General features: G+C 32.1%; 1 protein-coding gene across 1 annotated transcript in view; it reads left to right on the plus strand.

The window, feature by feature from the left end:
• The window catches only part of EXOC5 (exocyst complex component 5), a 79,844-nt gene extending 59,898 nt beyond the window's left edge, over positions 1-19,946 (plus strand). The window contains exons 7-18 of the mRNA XM_044664895.1: positions 3,397-3,506; positions 4,257-4,301; positions 4,399-4,539; positions 5,484-5,566; positions 6,386-6,595; positions 8,226-8,373; positions 10,462-10,570; positions 11,226-11,346; positions 14,616-14,702; positions 18,049-18,157; positions 18,352-18,567; positions 19,294-19,946. Coding sequence (XP_044520830.1) covers positions 3,397-3,506; positions 4,257-4,301; positions 4,399-4,539; positions 5,484-5,566; positions 6,386-6,595; positions 8,226-8,373; positions 10,462-10,570; positions 11,226-11,346; positions 14,616-14,702; positions 18,049-18,157; positions 18,352-18,567; positions 19,294-19,482 — 1,568 coding nt within the window. The 3' untranslated portion in view covers positions 19,483-19,946. The remainder of the gene's footprint in view (positions 1-3,396; positions 3,507-4,256; positions 4,302-4,398; positions 4,540-5,483; positions 5,567-6,385; positions 6,596-8,225; positions 8,374-10,461; positions 10,571-11,225; positions 11,347-14,615; positions 14,703-18,048; positions 18,158-18,351; positions 18,568-19,293) is intronic.
• Positions 19,947-22,155: the final 2,209 nt, after the last annotated feature.

Consider the following 22,155-nt stretch of genomic DNA (forward strand, 5'->3'; position numbering starts at 1 on the left):
AAACCAATCAAGAATTTGTTACATGTTCTGCTTTTAGGAGAGAAGAATACTTAATACAGGTCTAGCTTTTCCTCCACAATTACATTCAATTCAGTTCTGCTTTTACATCTGTTTCTGAAATTCAACTGTTCGGGTGGTCAATAGCTAGTCTATAGTTATTAGCACAATGACACTTCTTTTTTCCCCCTCTTTTCATCCTTCTCTAAAATTTTCCACTATCTCCCTCTTCAAGTTAACTGTGTTTCAGTAGGTTTTTGTAAATTTGTTTCACTCTGCTTCCTTTTTTTGTTTAATCTTTTTGGTTGAATAGTATATCCATATATTATTCAATAGTCCTGCCATATTCTAGATTTGAAACAAAAATCATTGATACATACTTTGGAAGTCACATTTGCTTCCTTGTTCTAATAGTTCTTTATTCATTTTCATTTATTCTCCATGTACTGCATATCACATTAGCTATGAGGCTACCGATATTTTTATTTTTATTTTCCTCATTTTGGTGTCTTATAAATTAATGAACACTTGTATTTTATTCTTCCTCTTACATCTGTGGTTTCTTTTTTACTTTACAGGTACTTTACCTTTTTTTTTTTACTTTACCTCTGCTTTACAGGTGTATAAGTATTTTACTCCCTCTTATTTTTCTAGTTTTAAAGCCCTTTTGATCAATTCAGTTTGTATTTAGGCCAGTATACCATTCTTTTCTTTGTTCAATATTCTCTGTCCCCAGACAGAAGCCTCCATTCCTCATTCCTATCTTTTTTGTCTTCTCTATCCACTTTCTGGCTCTCTTCTTCAACCCTCTCTTCTGCCACCACTAGCTGTAGGATTTGCACAGGAGTAAAATGAGTAGCAAGGGCTTAATTGTCAATCTACCTGATATAGGTTTAACTTCACATTTAGGAAAATTTTCTGTGATCATAAAACATCAATTTCTCTATATGTTAGATACATTTTTAATAACATTAAAATAGGGTAATTTCTGTCCACTATTACTTTAAATTTTTTAAGTTTTCTTTATTTTTTGTTATATTTTAAGTGCTAAGCTGTCTCCCTTCATCCCTTCCCACTCCATGCTAGAGAAGGATACTATCTCTCTCTCACACACATACACATACCACACCCATACCACATGAAGCCATACTGTGATTTTCCATTTATCAATTCTTTCTCTATAGATGGATAGTGTCTTCCTTCATAGGTCCTTTGTCGTTGTTTTGAATATTCATACTACTCAGGATACCTTATTTATTTGAATATTATTACTGTTAATGGATCTGCTTGTTTCACTCCTAATTTCACATGAGTGTTTCTATGTTTTTCTAAAATTAACCTGCTCATTTTTTTCCTGCTCATTATTTTTTTTTTTTTTTTAACCCTTGTACTTTGGTGTATTGTCTCATAGGTGGAAGATTGGTAAGGGTGGGCAATGGGGGTCAAGTGACTTGCCCAGGGTCACACAGCTGGGAAGTGGCTGAGGCCGGGTTTGAACCTAGGACCTCCTGTCTCTAGGCCTGACTCTCACTCCACTGAGCTACCCAGCTGCCCCCACCTGCTCATTATTTTTTGTAGCACAGTAGTATTCCATCACAATTAAATGCCAGATCTTGTTTAGCTATTCCACATTTGAGGGGCATCTCCTCAATTTCCAGTTCTTTACCACCATAAGGAGAGCTACTGTAAATATTTTAGAACATATAGATTTTCCTTTTTCCTGGCTCTCTTGGAAAAGAGACCTAATAGTAGTATCACTAAGTCAAAGGGTATTCATGGTTTTATAACTCTTTGGGTGTAATTTCAGATTGTACTCCAAAATGCTTAAATCAGTTTATAGTTCCACCAATTCTGTTAGTGTCCCACTTTTCCACATTCTCTCCAACATTTGTCTTTTTTTCCTCCTGTCAATTTAGCCAGTCTAATAGGTGTTGAAATATCTCAAAAGTTGTCTTAATTTTAATTTCTCTGATCAATAATGATTTGGAGCATCTTTTCATATGACTATATATAACTTTGATTTCTTCATTCAGAAACCACCTGTTCCTATCCTTTGATCATTTATCAATTGGAGAATGACTCATTTTTATAATTTGACAGTTTTCTACATATTTTAGATATGATCTTTATTCAAGAAATTGTCCATAAATTTCCCCCAATTTTCTGCTTTCTTTTTAATCTTGGCCGATTGGTTCTATTTGTACAAACCCTTTTTAATTTTGTGTAATTAAAATGATCAGTCTTCTGTAAATTCTTCTATCCATAAATCTGATGAGTAATATGTTCTGTGTTTTTTATCATTTCCCTTCATGTGTAGATCATGTATCCATTTTTACTTTATCTTGATAAATAGTATAGCAGATTGGTCTACACCTAGTTTCTGCCAGGCTGCTTTCTTGTTTTCCCAACAATTTTTACCAAATAAGTGAATTCTTATCCCAGAAGTTTAAATCTTTGCATTTGTCAAACATGAGGTTACCATAATCATTTACTACTGTATAAATTTACTACTGTGTAGGTCTACTCTGTTTCATTGATCCATCATTCAGTTTCTTATCCAGTACCAGATAGTTTTGAAAATTGCTGCTTTATAATACATTTTAACATATGGTACTGCTAGACCTCTTTCCTTTGCTTTTGTTTTCCATTAATTCTTGACCTTTTGTTTTTCAAATGAATTTTGTTATTATTTTTTCTAGCTCAATAAAATTTTTTTGGTAATTTAATTGTAATCACATTGAATAAATAGATTAAGTAGAATTGTCATTTTTATTATATTGATTGGAGGCACCCATGAACAATTAATATTTCTCCAATTATATCTGACTTTTATAAAAACGGTTTCATAATTATGTTCTCGTAGTTTTTGGGTTTGTGTTGGCAGGTATACTCCTGTGGTTATTATAAATGAATTACCTCTTACTATCTCTTCTTGCAGGGCTTTGTTGGTGATATATAAAAATGCTGGTGACTTTTTGTGGGTTTATTTTATATTCTGCTACTTTGCTAAAATTATTGTTTCAACTAGATTTTAAGTTGAATCTTTAGGATTTTCGAAGCACATTATCTGCAAAAAGAGATAGTTTTGTTACCTCATTGCCCATTCTGATTCACTGTCACTCTTTTTCCCCTCAACAGAGATGCTAGTTTATTCTATGATAATTGATAATAATATATATTGCTGTTAGGCTCACGAAGTATTCCTTGTATCTCATCTGCTCCACACAACAGTCAAGTGAAGAAGGAATTGTAAATATTGTTATCCACATTTTGAAGATGAGTAAGCTAAGGAATTAAATGACTTGCCCATGGTCATACCCATGTTAATTTATTGTTCTCTTTACTCTCTTTGAACATGATTTTTCACTTAAGAATAGCTGAATTTTTTTTCTTGTTTAGGTAAGTATCATGATTTAGAATGCCAACTTATTCAGGAGTTTACCAATGCCCAAAAAAGAGGTGAAATCTCCAGAATGAGAGAAGTGGCAGCAGTTTTACTTCACTTTAAGGTAAATTAAAAAAAAAAAACCCCAACAACCTTAATATTTGAAATTGATTGTTGAAAATATAAGATGGAAAACTGGAAATTCTGAAGTCTTTTATTTTTTTTGATCATAAAACATTCTATTTCAAAGCTCTGATTTTTCTCATTTAAGTTATAAGAGCTTCAGAATGATCATTCTGAATTCTCAATGATTTAGGAATATGTGCTATATCTTTTGCATGACTAATCTTAAGTATCAGGCTCCAAGAAATAATAAATTGCTATAAATATTTATCATAGACTTGTGATCAAAATGATTGTTGCTTTGATTTCTTAATATTTCTTTATATATAATGACTACTATGGGCAAAAGTCATAATGAATTCCATAGAACATATAAATTTAAGAATGAACATAAGGATAGAAATCTGGTTTCCAAAATTTTAGGGCCTAATTATGAAGCCTAGCCTCTTTAATAAATTAGCAAATGGAAACTAGTGCTTTAACATTTAGAAAAAAAGAAGGAAAAAGGTACCAAGCATACATCATTAACCCAATTTTCTTCCACTCCCCTGAGTCTTTTGTGTGGTATTCTGGTTTGGTGGATGGATTGAGATACTAGTTTTGGGTTGATCTTGTAAATTGTCAGAATCTTTGTAGTTAGTGAGGACCAGAGATATAGTTTTAATTAGATTCCTTTCTTATAATGAAATTTTATCTGTTATAAAAATTCAGCTTCCTTAGATATAACTTCTACATTTTTTCCCTTTCTCAGGGTTATTCCCACTGTGTTGATGTATATATAAAGCAATGTCAAGAGGTAACATCACAGTTTTTTATTTTGGGATTATGTAGTATTTCATGCTAATTGGCACTCCTAAAGATGTGTAAAACAATTAATTTTCTCTACTTTTTAGAATACTAATTTGAGAAGTGATATATTTGAAGATACAGCAATACTCTGCCAACGTGTAAACAAACAAGTTGGAGATATATTTAGTAGTCCAGAAACAGTACTGGCCAAACTTATACAAAATGTGTTTGAAATCAAACTACAGGTAATTTTTTTAATGCCCATAAGTTAAATAGTCTTTTAACTACTGTGTGTATTATGAGGGAAAATGTCCTCTGATTCAAAATATTGTAGCTTACAAAAGTTATACATACTAGCGATTAGCCTAAGCTATAGCTAACCTTCTACTTACATGAATTATTAGAAAAAAATTAAATGACTGTCATTATAAAAGTCCTACTGTCAGTAGGATATATACAATGAGTTGTTTTCTAGCAGTTGGTATGGATAAAACAGAGGCAAACACTCTTTATTGTTTTACTCTTATAGCCAGTATTGGCTGGTTATTTTTGAAGTTGACAGGCTAGAGTATGCAAACTATGGTCATTAACTAGAACTTTTCTTAGTGTGAAGCTAACAGCTCTGAGAACTGAATTTGTGACCTTGATCTTTTAACATACTTTATTTGAATTAATGAATGATTTTTTTAAGGTGGTATATTTTATGAAGCAGTGTAGACTTTTTAAAAATAAAAAATATACTGCTAAATTTCTTAGTGTTAACAAAATCTTCACATACAGCAAGTGTGAGGGTTTTAACAAAATTAAAATATTACAATTTTGAAAAAAAGTTCAAGATGATATTTGCTTCTTATTTTGTATAATCAATTTCCTAAGTAGCTGTTTTGTATTTTTGTGTAAGGAAGAAAATGAAACACATCAGTAATTTCTAAAGAGAAATTATCTTAAGAAATTGCCATATTGAGTAATATAGAAATATGTTTTGCAGGATGGTGCATATATAATTGACAACAAATTGTTTTCTCAAGGACTGAGGGAGGGAGAGAATTTGGAACTCAATTTTAAAAGAGAATGTTAAAAACTGTTTTATGTGTGAGAAAAAAAGTTAAATGAAGTTACAAAAAAAGAAATTTCTGTATTTAATGTATATTTTACATATAAATTTCTTTCTGTATAATTTTTCTTCTAGAGTTTTGTGAAAGACCAGTTAGAAGAATGTAGGAAGTCTGATGCAGAACAGTATCTTAAAAATCTCTATGATCTTTATACAAGGTATATATATAATCTGTATACTTATTTAAATATAACAGAATTTTGGGTATTGTCATGAGAGAGCAGTACATTGAAACATGGTTTTAAGTAGCAGGTTAAATCAGGGAGTAGCAATGTTAAGTATTTTTTTAAAGTGATTGAGAGAAACATTAAAGGTCCTTGTAGGAAGGTATCCTGGTGTCATGACATTCCCATAAAATATGAGATCTTTTTTTCCTTAATTTTAAATGGAAGGTGCTTTAAGCTTTAAAAAATACTTTGTGTATGTCTTTATTTGAAAAGTACGTTTTGGATTAGAATATTTGAAGTTGAATAAGAATCATATTTATAGTGAACAGTTTTGGTCTTAGGTCTAAATATTACAGTGTCCTCTTTTATTATTAGTGGCCTTATGATGAGTGAAGCTTTGTTCTGAACTATATTCCTTATGATAATTCCCTTATAGAAACCAGTTCTCCAAAAGTAACATCGATCAGAATATATTCACTATTGCCACAATTTCTACAACAGTGGAAAAATAGCCTATTCATGAAATGATTCAGATAGGAATTCAGGTAGGAATGATTGTTAGCAGTTGAAAGTTAGGTTGCAGGCAGTTAGAGGAATGCTGAGAAATAAGGCAAGGGAAAGACCCACAAGGACAATAGTCCATCCTACCTCAAGTGCAACCCTTTAGAATTTCTGATTGGATACTATCAAATCCAACCCCATTAAGCTTTAAGAAGAAGTCTGAAAAATTCAACATTTACTTGTTAGAGATATTCCTACTATATCCAAAACATACATTAATCTTTTTTTCCTTCCTCCCTCTATGAAAAGAACTACCAATCTTTCCAGCAAGTTGATGGAGTTTAACTTAGGTACTGATAAACAGACTTTCTTGTCTAAGCTTATCAAATGCATTTTCATTTCCTATTTGGAGAATTATATTGAGGTGGAGATTGGTTATTTGAAAAGCAGAAGTGCTATGATCCTACAACGCTACTATGATTCAAAAAACCATCAGAAGAGATCCATTGGCACCGGAGGGTAAGTCCCCAAATGAATTTTATGCATATACTTTTTGGGGGGCACTGAAGCTATAAGTTTATTAGCATAGAGAACTTCTGCTGACAGAGTTCTCCTATCAAAACAAGTTGGCACCATCTCTTTGCAATTTATGGTATTAAATAATTGCCCAGGACAATGGAAGGGTAAGCCAGTAAGTGTCTGAGGCAGAAGATGGGCCTGGGTCTTTCTGATATTGAGTACATCTCTATTCCATTCTATTGCCTCTCAACTTCTATTCAAACGAAAATGTTTCTGAATAATATTGATTCATTGAAAATGTGTTACAGAATTCTTTTGGTAATATAGACTGGGATAAATTACTAGGCAAATAAAACCTCTTGAAAATGTGAAAGCTTTATACCTAGATGATAGGCATTGTCTGATAATGAGTCTTTTGGTAATGAATTTTTTTAAGACTAGCTAGGCTAATCCTAAAACAAGTGATGCAGAGTACCTTGCTAGACTTATTACCAAAATCTTACCTGACATAGCTTCTACTGACCTATGTGACTTTCGAATTTCCAGCCACTTCTGTAGGTCACAATGAAGCATCAGAACAGGAATGATTGGGGGAGGGCTGAATACATAGTAAATGCACAATTAACATGTTGTATTGAACTAGTTTTCAGAAATTTTTTATGCCAAGTGTGGTCTTTATGTTGATAAGATTTATGAAAGCTTTGGGGTATAAAATTGCTATATTAAACAATATGGCAGCTATAACAGTACTCCAGTAACTTAAAAATTGTTTTGTATAAACTTCAACATTACAGAGATGTCTCACTTATCTAGCAATTTAATCTACCTGAAACATGTCTGAAATTCAGGGTGGGGGAATCAAAAATGACTTTTAAATGCACAAACTAGTGGTTACTAAAGATACATATTTTATTTATACATTTTTGCTCAGCTTCTACATAAGTGTGCTATTTAAAACAGCTTTTTCTTTCTCAGTAGCCGCTGAAGGCTTCCGTTACAATCATAATCAAAGAGAGAATTGTGATTAGTTAAACATATAAGAAGGAAGGACTTTTAACATTTTTTTAAGAAAGGTCTAAATCAGTGGTTCTCAAACTTTTTTGGCTTACCGCCCCCTTTCCAGAAAAAAATATTACTTAGCCCCCTGGAAATTAATTTTTAAAAAATTTTAATAGCAATTAATTGGAAAGATAAATGTACCTGTGGCCATTACCACCTCCTCTGGATTGCTGCAGCCCCCACCAGGGGGTGGTGGCGCCCACTTTGGGAATCACTGGTCTAAATAGTCAAAATAAGTTTGATGACGTAAGGACCTAAAACACTGTTATCTGAAATGTTCTTAGGCAGAATAGCTTTCACCAAAGATGCTTAGTAATTGAGGCATTATAATTATAATACCAGAATTTTACTAGAAGGTACCATACGACAACTTTTAAATTACAGATAAGGAAACTGGAACTTAGAAAGAATGAGTGGTTTGCTTCTGATCATATGGCCACTTAGTGGCAGAATCAGAACTAGAATCCAGGACTTCTCATACTGTCATGCTTATTGTATAGCATGTTTATTATAATATTTAATTTAAAATCTGTGCCTAATGGAAATATTTTTGTTTTATATGGTATTATAGTATTCAAGATCTGAAAGAGAGAATCAGACTACGGACCAACTTACCACTTGGGCCCAGTATTGATACACATGGTGAAACCTTCCTCTCCCAAGAAGTAGTGGTTAATCTTTTGCAGGAAACCAAACAAGCATTTGAAAGATGTCATAGGGTAAGAATGATTGCATATGAATTTTATATATATTATATTTCAGTAGATCCTTTGGCTCTTCAGTGTGGGTACTTGCTCTTTTAGTGTAGCCGCTTACACAGGCCCTTTTATAAATCTTCATTGTAAGATCTAGTCAATGTACTGAAAAAGTCTAGGTCTCTTAACATTCCATGGATGCCATTGTAGCTCTTTGGTTGTCTCATTTGTTATTTTTCCATTCTTTTCCATTTACATAGCTTAGATCTATTTAAGCCATTTCTTATGCCCAAATCATCTGTCAAATCCTATAACCTACTTACTGATACCCACTCTACGTCTCTATTTCCTTTTATGTCCCCCATAATTTTCTTTGGAAATTAAAGTGTTACTTGATTCACAAATATATAGAATCACTAGCAGTATATACTCTTTATACAGTAGCTCACATAAATATCTTTATTCTCAAGTACAGAAAAAATGGTTTCCTTAATCCCAAAGATAAATTATAACATTATTTTAGAAAATAAAATTAGTGCTAAATGCTTTAGGTGTTTGCACTATAGGACATTTCATATAATTTTAAATTAAACTATGAGTATACTTTTTAAAAAAAATTATCTTTCCTCAGCAACTTGTTTAGTGTTTTTGACACATAGTAAGGCTTAATAGATGTTGAATTTAATATGAACTCAAGATGTGAGTGAAGTATATAAAAATTACTTTTGTTATAAAGAAGATTAAGTTTTAATTTTTGTCAGAATCAAGGACTTGCAGTAATGTATTTTGTAAAGTATTTTGATACTTTTTGATATTGGCCTTTTCTATTTTCTTCACACATAACCTCCCATGTCTCACCTACAGGCCTTTGTTTTGGCTGTCCATTCTGCCTGTCGTGAAGTCTTTCCTCATATCTATTTTGTAGAGTTTCTCTGTTCTCTTAATATGAAACTTAGGTACCATCTTTGGTAGGAAGCCTTTCTATGATTTACCTGACACCACTAAGTGCATTTCCTTCTCAGATACCATGTATTTAAATATTTTGGATATATTAGTACCTATTCACTTATATTTATTCTCTTTATATTTCTATCTACACATCTTTTTCTCCTCCATAAAATGTAAGCTTATGAGTAGGGATTATTTCTTTGGTACTTGTTTTTTGTTTCTGCTTAACAATGCTTTGCATATAGTAGGTGCTTAATAAATTCTTGTTGATTAATATTTGTCATCAGTAACTAATTCTGGATTGTAATTTATATTCTGGAGAGACAAAGACTAATCATTTATAAAATATTAGGATAAATATAACCCTTTTAACCAAATCCCCAAATACTGGGAAGGGAATGGTTGGAGTGGTGGGGGCATATCTCTCTGAGACTTACAGACCAAATAAGCATAATAGGTAAGATGATAATAATGGGAAGTCTGTCATTCTGTATGTTGGTATAGGTTGAAAATAAGTAGGCTCAAAGAAGGAGAAAGAGAAATTCATGAATGATACCTGTATTGACTGTCTGAGATCCTTATCATGCCATTAAGTAGTTATGGTTAGAATCACATTTGTTCTGTGGCGCTCATAGTTACTTTTTCTGATTGGGTAGTAGGGAGATAAGCAGTTAAAAGTTGTGTTGCTAGTTATATACTTGAGTTTATTATGGCCTTTTGGAGGATAGCCTGGTCCAAGTCAGGAGAACTCTAGCTCTCTAGACTCTTGGACAAGACAGGTTTAGAACATCACCAAGACAGCATGTATATTATGGTGGAAATCATTATTTCTGTTTTGGAAACTTATTTTCATTTTGTTATGTGATTGTTTTCAGTTGTTTGTATATGTTTATTTTTACTTTTTTCTATTTTTGTGTGTGAAATATGCATTTTCTTTTTCCTGTTCTAGTTACTAAGTAATTTTATAATTGTACGTGGTTGTTATACTTTGTATTATGTTTCCTTATGTTATGTCTTATTCTCCTTTACTAGAATAAATTCCACAAAGGTAGAGACTATGCTTTATTATTTTTAAACCCCATAATGCCTTATATAGCCAATAAATGGTAAATGATTTAGTTTCTTGTTAAGCTGATATGGAAATTGTTTTTTTGTTTTTAAAAGCTTTCTGACCCATCTGATTTGCCAAGGAATGCCTTTAGAATTTTTACTGTTCTTGTGGAATTTTTATGTATTGAACATATTGATTATGCCTTGGAAACAGGACTTGCTGGTAAGTATAATAGCTTGTCTTAATGCATGCACAGAGGTAGATAAAAGCATTAGCAATGTAGACATTTTTATATAGCTAGTATATTTTTTTACTTTGTAGCATATATTTTAAGAAGTGAAATCATTAATGCAGAAATATATTTTATGTAAAATCATTAAAACCGCTTAGCTCTAAAATCAATAGTGAAAATTTAATTCGAAATATCATATTAAGGGAGCAGCTAGGTGGCTCAGTGGATTGAGAACCAGACCCAGAGATGGGAGGTCCTGGGTTCATATCTGGCCTCAGACACTTCCTAGCTTTATGACCCTGGGCAAGTCATTTGACCCCCATTGCCTAGCCCTTACCATAGTATTGATTCTAAGATAGAAGGTAAGGGTTTTTTTAAAAAAAAAGTCTTACTAAATGATTAGATATCTTAATTTTAGTGATTAACTATCTTAATTTTATACTGTTTTTAATTTAATTATTTAATTTAATTAAATTAATGTTTAATTTCTCTGTTAGCTTAAAAAGGATGATTTGCAAGTTTGTACTTATAATAGGCATTTTATACATAGTTAAGATTAACAAACTGACCAGATACATTTGTAATGGTACAAGATATGAATTTCTCCTAATAGCTAATTTTAATACACATTCATCTGCATTTTAGGAATTCCTTCTTCAGATTCTAAAAATGCAAATCTCTACTTTTTGGATGTTGTGCAACAAGCCAACACTATTTTTCACCTTTTTGACAAGCAGTTTAATGATCACCTTATGCCACTGATAAGGTCAGTTAAATCTTTTAATTCATATTAGAGATCATCTGCTTCTAAGGGTTGAATTATTTTTGCACAGATAAGGTGACTAACTCTACATCTTGATCCTATGAGCATAGATCTTTATGCTTAACTATAGCCTCACAACTAAACTACTATCCCATATTTTCAGATCTTTTCCTTCTTAAAGGACATTTCCAATTGAATGACCTGTTGGAATTTCAAACTCAACATATCTAAAATAATTTATTTTCTCTAAAACCAACTTTTTCCCCCTTAATTTTATTATTTCCATCTAGAGTACTACTATACTTCCTATTACCCAGATTCATAGTCCCAGCCACTTATTATATAGAAGTCTTAGTAAAGTTTTAAACTACTAACCCTTAAAATTTGCTACGGCGTAGGAGACTTTCTATTTATATTCTGTAGTTGACCATTTCAACTAGACATTGTTCTGTGCTCTTGAATTATTCCCTTTATTATTGTTGTTCATCAGTTGCCAGTCCCAAATCTTAGATTACTCCACTCCTCCTCACCTGTTCCTGAATGGAGATGGAAGAAGTAACAAAACCCTTTTGACTGGGTTCATAATTTATGTTAACCATCTTGACTGTGACCCTCATAGCAGTAAAGGAATCATTTTATTCTTCCTTAATTGATTCCTTATTATTCTTCACTGGAGCTATTTCAAACTTCTTATGTCCAGACTTCTCCTTTTTGCCATCCTCTTAGCTAAGGACTCTCAATATTTTATTGAGAGAGTTGAAGCCATTCACTTTAAGTTTCCACTTCTCCCTATCTCTTCATCTTAAATGTTTTTTTAATATCATTCCCTATTTTTTGCTCATGTCCTATAGACCCTGATACTGCCATAGCCCTCCTTTTCATCAAGATCAGTTCCTCTGTATGCTCCCTTGGTTCCATCTCCTCTAGTAATTTACTCTTTGAATATCTCTTCTTTATCTAATCTTCAACCCCTCCCTTTCTACTGGTTCCTTTACTGTTTTCAAACATGTCCAAATTTCCCTTTTCTTAAGAAATCCTCACTGGATCCTACCATTCCCTTGAGCTGTTTTCCTAAATCTCTTTTGATTATCCCCTCTTCCATCCTGAAATGCATTCTCTACTATCACCTCTACCTTATAAAATTCCTCTCCTTCATTTCTGATGGGGAAGACAACAAGCATTTAAATATGTGTAGAATATGAAGAGTACAAGAATATAAGTAGTTGAGGGGAATCATGAAATGTATACCCAGAAGTTAATACTTTAACTTAACTGCCTATTAACTGGATTATTGTAATAGTGACCTAACTGCTATCCTCATTTTCAGTCTTTGCCATCCTCCCTCCCTTAACTAGTTTAATTTTCCAGTGCAAAACTTTGCATCATTCTTTGCATCATTCCACTATTCAGAAATGTTTAATTTAATAAATAAAAGTTCAAATTAGCATTCAGAGCCCTATATTATCTTGTTCCAATCTACCTGAACAACTTTCTTTCATATTACTCTGCCTCTTATATTCTAATCTATACAAATACTGTACAGTTATCCTTTATACCAGGGGTTGGCAACGTATGACTCTTTCTGCAGGAGCCATAAAGTCAATTTTTTTTCAGGCGTTGTTACAGGAGTGCGCATTGTGAACACTGTACAGCTCTCACGAAATTACATTTTAAAAAATGTGGCGTTTATGGCTCTCACGGCCAAAAAGGTTGCTGACCCCTACTTTATACAATTCTCTATATTTGGAATGCCCTACCTCTCAAGGGGGAGGAGTTGGAAAGGAAGAGGAAAAAAATCCTGCTTTTTCATGAATCACAGGACCTTGGATTGAAAAAAACTTGATGGTTCATGGGTGTTCATCTATTTCAGCTTCTAGATTTATTGAAATCCTACTCATCCTTTAATTCCTAGCCCAGATGCCACCTTATTATGATGCTCTCTTTGATAGCTCCACTAGTAAATGAACCAGCCCTTCTCTGTACTATTAAAGTACATGATTTATCTAATGAATAGATTGTAAGTGCAATATTTATGACACACTTAAATGTTTCAGATAATTCTGGGGCTACAAAATATTTGTCATCCTCTACATATTTCTATTAATGCAACAAAGATGTGGGATAAAGGATAGTATTAATTTTGACTTCACTCTAAAAAGGGGGTTGATTTTTCATTATATTTTATCAAAGCATCATATATTTAGATATCAAAGTATAGATATTTAATGAGAAATAGTATAACATGAGAATAGCTCTGTTAATATCAACAAAGACTATACCACTGATAGTTTCAGGATCACATTTTGAAAAATGACTCCTAGTGATTAAATCTCTTTAGAACCTTTCCCCTTGTGATAAGAATTGTTTAAACCATTGGATCAAATACACCACACACACATACTCCCATAAGATTTTGATGAAATATAACAGGTATATATAGGTGCCTCAGAAGGGAATAGGACTGCCAGCTCTTTGTAATCTAGTTTCTTAACCTTAAACTAGCAATATTATACTATTAGTCTGTTAGTCTTATTTAAAACTTCATGATTCCCTTGGATTTTTTAATAATATAGAAGTTTTTTGTTTTAAGAATTAATTCTCTTTGGAATGAAACCAAATCATTCTGGTAATTTGAAAATACTTCGATAAAAATAAACTTTTTAGTCTTTTATATGGGTCAGTATAAATTTTTTTCTCTCCAGTGATAGAGATCATAACCCATGTGTGCCTTTTGATTCCACGAGACTCTCCCATAAATCTATCCCATGGAATCCAACTAGTGTCCTAGAAGTCTTTCTCCAGCCTTCTTGACATTGTGTGGATATTATTGTAGCATTGAAAATTGACCAGGGGACACTATATATAGTGTACTTTGCTCTCAGTATATCAGTGGCCCTTTTATTTTACCTCTTATATATTTCTCTGTTGATACTATATGAATTCTCTTACCTGGTTCCTTGTTTGTAGTGTTTCAGCTTGTTTATTTTATGCCTGTCATGCTGCAATCTACCCTTTTAATTTTGAAGGTCACTTGAATGATATTTTCTTGAAAATTAGATATTCTTCATGTAAATGGGTTATATAAAACCTTGCATAGTCATTATCAGTAAATGCTTTAATTTGGTGAATGGGAAAGAATATTCATTGCATTTACTTATTTCCCTTATTTCTTCATACTTCTTTGGGGCAAGACTAGATTATTTTTTTAAAGTAAGATTTTATATTTTTAAAATAAATAATAACATTGTATTTTTCCCTTAAATATTTAATAGCTCGTCTCCTAAGTTATCTGAATGCCTTCAGAAGAAAAAAGATATAATTGAACAAATGGAGATGAAACTGGATACTGGTATTGATAGGCAAGTTGTATTGACAATTTTTTTCTCTTGAATTGAGGTTTGTTGTTATTTTCATAAGATATCCGTGTTTATTTTTAATTCTTGGAAATTATTGAGAATTAATTTCTAATACAATTGCAGTTAAAAGCTCTTTGATTGTTTACTTTCTAGTTCCTTCTAAGTGCATCCTTCTCTTCCTTTCAAAAACAAACAAAAAATCTTAATCTTCAGTATTTTTTAGAAGATGATTTAACTTACAATTCACATTTACAGTATTTTTAACATGTACTTTGAACAAATAAGTAAAATGCTTAAAAAAGCATTTTTTGTATATAGTGATTGAGAAGGGAATGAGAAGAGAGAACAAAAATTAATTTCAGATTTGTACTCTTTTATTCCACATAACATATCAATAGATGGAGTTAGTTTGGCTTAGAAGAACCTTTTTAAATTATTTCATTGAACCTACTGTTTTTAAATTGGACTATAACAAATCTAAGGGAAACTATTTCAGTTTCGAGTTATCCTCACTGACATATTTATTCTGTAGTCTAGAGTAAAGCCCTATTAATAACAAACAACTAACTTCCTTTCCTCTTCAAACAAAGAGGCCAGACAGTAAATATCTTTTATATTTCAGTTTTTACATACATATGAAATATCATTAAACCATTTCCCAACTGTCTTTCTCCAACTCCTGAGTTATCCTGCTTCTTTATAGGCTTTCTCCAGAGGCATTATTCTCTAACCTTCTAATAGTTTTGGCTGTTTGTATGCTATTTTACACGTGCGTGTTTTAAAATTTACTCTTTTTGTGCCCTTTACATTTAAAACCAAAGTTAAAGATTCTGTCTACCTGCTAATTAGATCTGCTTCAAATTGATGGTCAGGTTGATGAAATAATTTGAAACTACATCATATGCCAGATCAGTGTCTTTTAATCCATACCCCTCCTAAAATGTGGCTCTCAGAACCAAATAGAGAATATCACTTATTTTGGTCCTCATGCTTTTATGAGTGCAGCCTGTCACTGTTGATTGTATAATGGTTAAATTGGGATTTTGAATAAATACGAGTTATAAAAACTGGTCACTGATTATTATCCCTTAAGTCAGGAAAACTATTAGCAACTTTTAGCAATTTTGCTTAGTTGGAATATTAATAAAAAGAAGGAAATGTAGAAGGAGAAGAGGTTAGGAGACTGCCTAGCCAATGAAGTTCCCTCCCTGACAGAGTTCTAATCTCCACATGGGAATCCTAGTCACTCACCAGCAAGCTGGGCAGGATCCAGGCAAGGTCCCAATTGAACCCAACAAGAAAGTCCCCAACTCCAAGAAGCTCCAAAGCCGAAAACTCCAGTTGAAAGGCCCAAAACTCCAAGTTGAAGTCCAAAAATCCCCAAGGATCTGTCGTCCAGAGAAGTCCAGAGGAGAAGATCCAAGGAGCAGAGACTCCAAAGAAGAAGCCTCAAGGAGAAGTCCCTTGGACAGGAAGTTCAGGACTTATTATAGCCCATTTTCTATGTCACTTCTTGTCCCTTCCCCACTTTATGGGAACTAGTCACAATCTTTCAGTTTGCCTAGCACTTCCCTGGGGTTAAGGGGAAGGGCCTTTGGAGTTGTCACCCACTCTGTCAAGTGACTTGTGAACTCTCATACTTAGTGACTGGTAAGGTACCAAGTGGGGTACTTAAGTTTTTGACTAACTTCAAAGTTGCTGATTGATAGACAAAGAGAGTTTGATTCACTCTTCACAATCCCCACTGTGATTCTTTGAGAGACTAGTCTTCCCAATGAATCATTTAACATAACCTCTAAAGGTCTTCCAGCTAAAGGTACATACAATATTGCATTTTCTGAGAGGAATTTACAACAGTTGGAGATAAAAGGGAAATAAAAGAGAGAGAGCAAAACCAATGTTTGTTAGGCGCATTGACAAAAAGCCAATTAGCAGGTTTTTGACATAAGAGTTTACATTCAGAATAAATGTATCCAACCACCTTCAGTTCAATCAATTACATCCCAAAGTTCATTCTGGATCTTCTGATGCAGTGTAGGTTTCTTTATGGCCCTTTCTTTAAGTAATTCGCTTTATTGATTTGAGGAGTTAGTGAGCTTCTTTTCCTGAAATTTTACTCAAAAAATTTTAAGTCTTGGATTATACAAAAATTATACAATTGAAATCGACTACTTAGCCAGATTTCCTCTTGTGCTTTATCTTTCCTTATCTCTCCTGGGTAAATTCTCTTTTCTCTTCAAAAAAAAAATAACTTATGGCTTAATGATGCTTCATTCTGATTTATAGTATTCATTTGCAAGACTCTTTACTTTGGGAAAATGTGTTTACTTCATTCTTTTAATTGCCTGTGCAACTTTTTGTACTATATCAGTACCTTCTTCTTGTCCCATCCCCTTTGAATATTTGGGTATATAGATTTACAGATATTTAGAAGTTAAGAGTCTAGTTAAGTCAACTTCGTTTTACAAGTAAGGAAACTGAAGCCCAAACAGGTTCCTTGACTTAACCGAAGTCACTTGATAGAGACAAAGCCAGAACTAGATCCATGTTTTATGTACTCTTTCCTCTGATCTGTGCTGTCCACAATGCATTTTTTTCTTTCACTTTCATGTTTTATTGTTACCATTAATTTTTATTTTATTTTATTTTATTTTTTAAACCCTTAACTTATAACCTATTAACTTATAGGTGGAAGAGTGGTAAGGGTAGGCAGTGGGGGTCAAGTGACTTGCCCAGGGTCACACAGCTGGGAAGTGTCTGAGGCCGGATTTGAACCTAGGACCTCCCGTCTCTAGGCCTGGCTCTCAGTCCACTGAGCTACCCAGCTGCCCCTGTTACCATTAATTTTTGATCAACCAGAATCCTCAATAATTGAATTTAGTTTAGCAGTTCATCAAAAGGTGAGGAGTAAATCAAGGAAATAAAATGGAAATGTAATTATTGTACAGTCACTGAACTATACTTACTAAGACAGAAAATTAGATATTTTGGAATGCTTTTACCTGCAAAGATTGAAATTAAAAGATTTTCATTTGTCTATAGAATAAATAAATAAATAAATAAATAAATAAATGAATAAATAAATAAGAGCAGGGAAGTTCTAACTTTGAAGGAATGGGAATAAATTTTCCTATTTGGAAGTGTTTTAATTCTTTCTGCATACTTCTTTAGTGATTTTTTGAATTATATGACAGTTGTCAAATTGTGCAAATCATGATTTCATCTGTTCAAAAACAAGCAAATAATAAAACAAATAATTTAACATTGTAGAATTATCCAATTCAAATTAACAATAGTTTTAATGTAAGGAACTTGAGTAAAACTCAAATATATTGTTTCTTCTTTGAAGGACTCTGAATTGTATGGTTGGACAGATGAAGCATATCTTGACTGCAGAACAAAAAAAGACTGACTTTAAACCAGAAGATGAAAATAATGTTCTGATTCAATACACTAATGTGAGTAATGTTAACTATAGTTCCATCAGTGACTATAGGTGTTTTGAAAATACTTTTAAAAGATACCATGTATTTTAAATAATATTGGTTGTTATGCTATAAATTTTTCTTTTATCTTTGAAATTGGAGGCTAAATTTTTTTTTTATTGGTCTCATAGACATTTCTGCATTACAAGTGTACCAAATTTTTTCAGGCATGCGTTAAAGTCTGTGGTTATGTCAGGAAGCAAGTGGAAAAGATTAGGAATTCTATGGATGGGAAGAATGTGGACACAGTTTTGATGGAATTTGGAGTACGTTTTCATCGACTTATTTATGAACATCTTCAACAATATTCCTACAGTTGTATGGGTGGCATGTTAGCAATTTGTGATGTAGCCGAATATAGGAAATGTGCCAAAGACTTCAAGGTAAGCAAGCACAGCTACTAAACCTTGTAAACAAGTTCCAAAAATGTGTCAACCCAACAAAATTATTATTAACCTATATTTTCTCTGGTCATTATGATGCTTATTGATGTCTTTCTTAGATGAATGGTATAATGACTTTAAAGAAGTAAACTATCAGTAAACTATTTTGATTCACATTTTCTCAATATTTTGCTTGGCTGCTTACTTTCATTGAGGCCTTGCCTTTTTTTCAACTACATGTGCCCATGTTCATATGTATGAAGGGTATGCAATATGTGTTATACATCAGAAAAAAATAATCCATAAATTAATTAGTGTTTTTTCTTTATTACCTTACCATCTTAATTTCTTTATAGTACATTTAAAAATAATTGTCATGTGAAATTTTGGACTAAATTTTTAAAATTCATATTTAGCTCTAGTCAGTGAAAGGTCTCATTTAAACATAACTAGTTCTAGTCAATAAAACATTCAGTGTTCTAAAATATTGATTATACTTGCTATTAACTTTTTTTTTCAAAGAATTAAACTATAGTTAGAATCTCTATTTTAACATCTGAGTTGCTTTTAAATATTCTAATTTGTCACAGACAAAATCCTGATGGACACTTTTCTTATGGAGGCTAAATAATTGAAAATAATTCTCATTGAATTTTTTCTCAGCTTTCTCATTGAACTAGTGATTGTTCTATTTAATTAATAATTTTTTCTTCTCTCTCAATTCAGATCCCACTGGTATTACAACTTTTTGATACCCTGCATGCTCTTTGCAACCTTCTGGTAGTGGCCCCAGATAACTTAAAGCAGGTCTGCTCTGGAGAACAACTTGCTAATCTGGACAAGAACATCCTTCACTCCTTTGTGCAGCTCCGGGCTGACTATCGGTCTGCCCGCTTGGCTCGGCACTTCAGCTGAGGTTGAGTTTGAAAGAGAAAATTGATGTACTTTGGCTAAGCCTTGATTTTTAGAAAGCACACAGAGGATTCCTTACCGATTAGCTACATTTTTACAGGAAAATGACTATTCAGAACAATATGGCAGCCATATTGAAACTCAGAATTTTATTAGGGGAAATGGAGATTGATAGTAACATTTTGCAATTTTTTTCTCTAATGATTTCAGCCAACTCTTGTATTATAAATTACTTGTCACTGTTTTCACCATTGGAGGTGTTTATGTGGGAAGGCAAGTAAAATATTACCAGCATTCCTCTTTGTTCTTTATGGATTCTATTTGGAGACTTTAACTATGATGTTTTTAGCACAGGTGATGGCTGACAGCTGAAACTCATTTGTTCACCAGTTATTTATTTCTTCACTATAACCAATCATTAATCAAATTCTTTTAGGTGTTTATAAATAAATTTCCATTATCCAACATGTTATCCTACTTTGCATCATTTCTTCAACTTTTCTGAGATATGACAGTAACACTAATCTAAGAAATATGTGATAGATTAACTAAATCACTGAAGCCGTTTTTATATAGATATTAGTCAGGGGCAGTATATTTTTTTTTTTTGGCTTAACTCAAGAAGGTTTACAGTATCTTGTTTGGCACATAAATCTTTAACGTGTCCTTTCAAGAAATATAAGTAGCCACCCCATTTTAGATTTTGTTGCTCTAAGGTATAAGGTGGGGGATATCTTTATAGAAAGGACTCCTTTTTATTTTAAAATGATAAGGGAAATGAAAGGATGAGATATAATTGAAAAATGTTCATTTTTAGAAGTAGTGCTGTTTTAAAGATTTTTATCTTTAAAAAATTAATGAATATTCAGAAAGTCTGCCCTCCATTTGAAGTTGAATTAGAGGTTGATATGCCAGCCAATTAATCTTTTAGATAAATTCATTACCAAGACTACTGTCCTAGTCCCCACAATTTATGCCTTCTGCCTTTCTCAAGATTATTTCTGAAATGGATTCCTATTGTAGGCAAATGATTGAGTCAACCTAATATATAGTGATAGTAGATTAAAATACTTAGGATAGCTTGGGCACCAAGCGGAAATTTAGAATGTACCTGAACAAATGCTCTACTTAATTGAGCTGTAAGAAAACCCTCTATATTGGCCTGTTTCATTTACTAATCTCTGTATTCTGTTCCTAGTCCTTAAGGAGTAGAATATTTTAAATATTCAATTTATGCCAATATCCTTAAAAAAAACACAAAAACCCACAGGCTTTTCCTAGTTTCAGAAATATCTTCTGAAAAATCTATTATTTCTTAAAATACAGTCATCCTTACCCAAACTCTTGAAATTTCTAAACCCTAGAGATACATATAATGTGAGTCACTGTTGACTGGATTTTCTTCATTTTGTTCTTAGCACAGTATTAATAAGGTAAGCAAGGGAAGTAAAAAGCATGCCAGATTTTGTGAAAGCATTCTGGGAAACTGGCAGCTTTAAACAACTGTATAGTTCTTCTGTTTCTTGGTGAAGAGAGAGTCACAGCAAGGTTTGGGTACTAAAAAAAAGACATTTGTGTACTATTGCCATTTTAGAAAGCTTTGATATGAATTCAAAGGATACCTGTGTTACTTAAAGCCAACAACTTAAAAACATTGCTTTTAATGGCCATTTAAAAATCTTTGTATACTGTGTCAATTTGTAAACACCTCAATTACTAAATAAAACATTAGATGTCATTTTAAGACTTCAAATCATAGATGTGCTTCAAAATTATTTTGTATGTTTGAGTTAAAGATGTAAAATGTGTACTTTTTAAAATATTTTGTTAGCTATATTTTCCATGTTTGAGTTTTGTGCAATATTTTTTATGTCCATTATAAAGATAGTGACAGACAAACCCACAATACTTAAAATTTAGACTTGTAAGCATCCATGCTCAATAAATAAATTCCTGAATCTTGTTTTTTTTTAATTTCTCCATTCTTTCAAATCTTTTAAAATTCCATTTGATAAATGATTTACTAAAGAAAAAATTAAAATATTTTTTTCCTTTAGATTTCATAGCTTAAATTTTTCTCACTAACTTTTATTTGAAAGACAGGTTCTAAACATCTTCCTATTTTTGGAAATTCACCTTCCAAATGTTTTTTTTTAACGAAGAAAAATAGATTGATATTATCCAAACATATAATCTTCATTATCTAATAAAAACTTAAAGCAATTTTTTCTTCTTTTACAGCAGTTACATTACTCTCCAAATAAAGGTTAGAAAAGAATTTATAAATTTAATTTTAAAATAATAATTCATTTATTTGAGTAGTAAAATTTTAAACTAAAAACACTCATTTGAATTTAAATACTGAACAAAATTTTAGTAAGATTTAGCTGTATACTTTGTATAATCTTAAAAGCATTAAAATTAACTGCATATTAAGTAAATTATTAAAAGCTTAAAATTGAGAATCTAAGTCACATATTTTCTGAAATGCTGTTATTTGAAGTGAAACAGTACCAAATGTGGAGAACAACACAAGTTTAAAGAAGGTTAATCAGATAACCACACTAATTGGAGGAGGCCTCAAATGATTGTGACTCATCCACTGATTTTAGAAAGGTGGTCGAACCATTTAGAACAAAAGGATAAGTCTCTCTCCTTAAAGATCTCTAGAGATGC

Source organism: Gracilinanus agilis, chromosome 2 (assembly GCF_016433145.1).
Source record: "Gracilinanus agilis isolate LMUSP501 chromosome 2, AgileGrace, whole genome shotgun sequence".
NCBI classification, from domain to species: Eukaryota; Metazoa; Chordata; class Mammalia; order Didelphimorphia; family Didelphidae; genus Gracilinanus; species Gracilinanus agilis.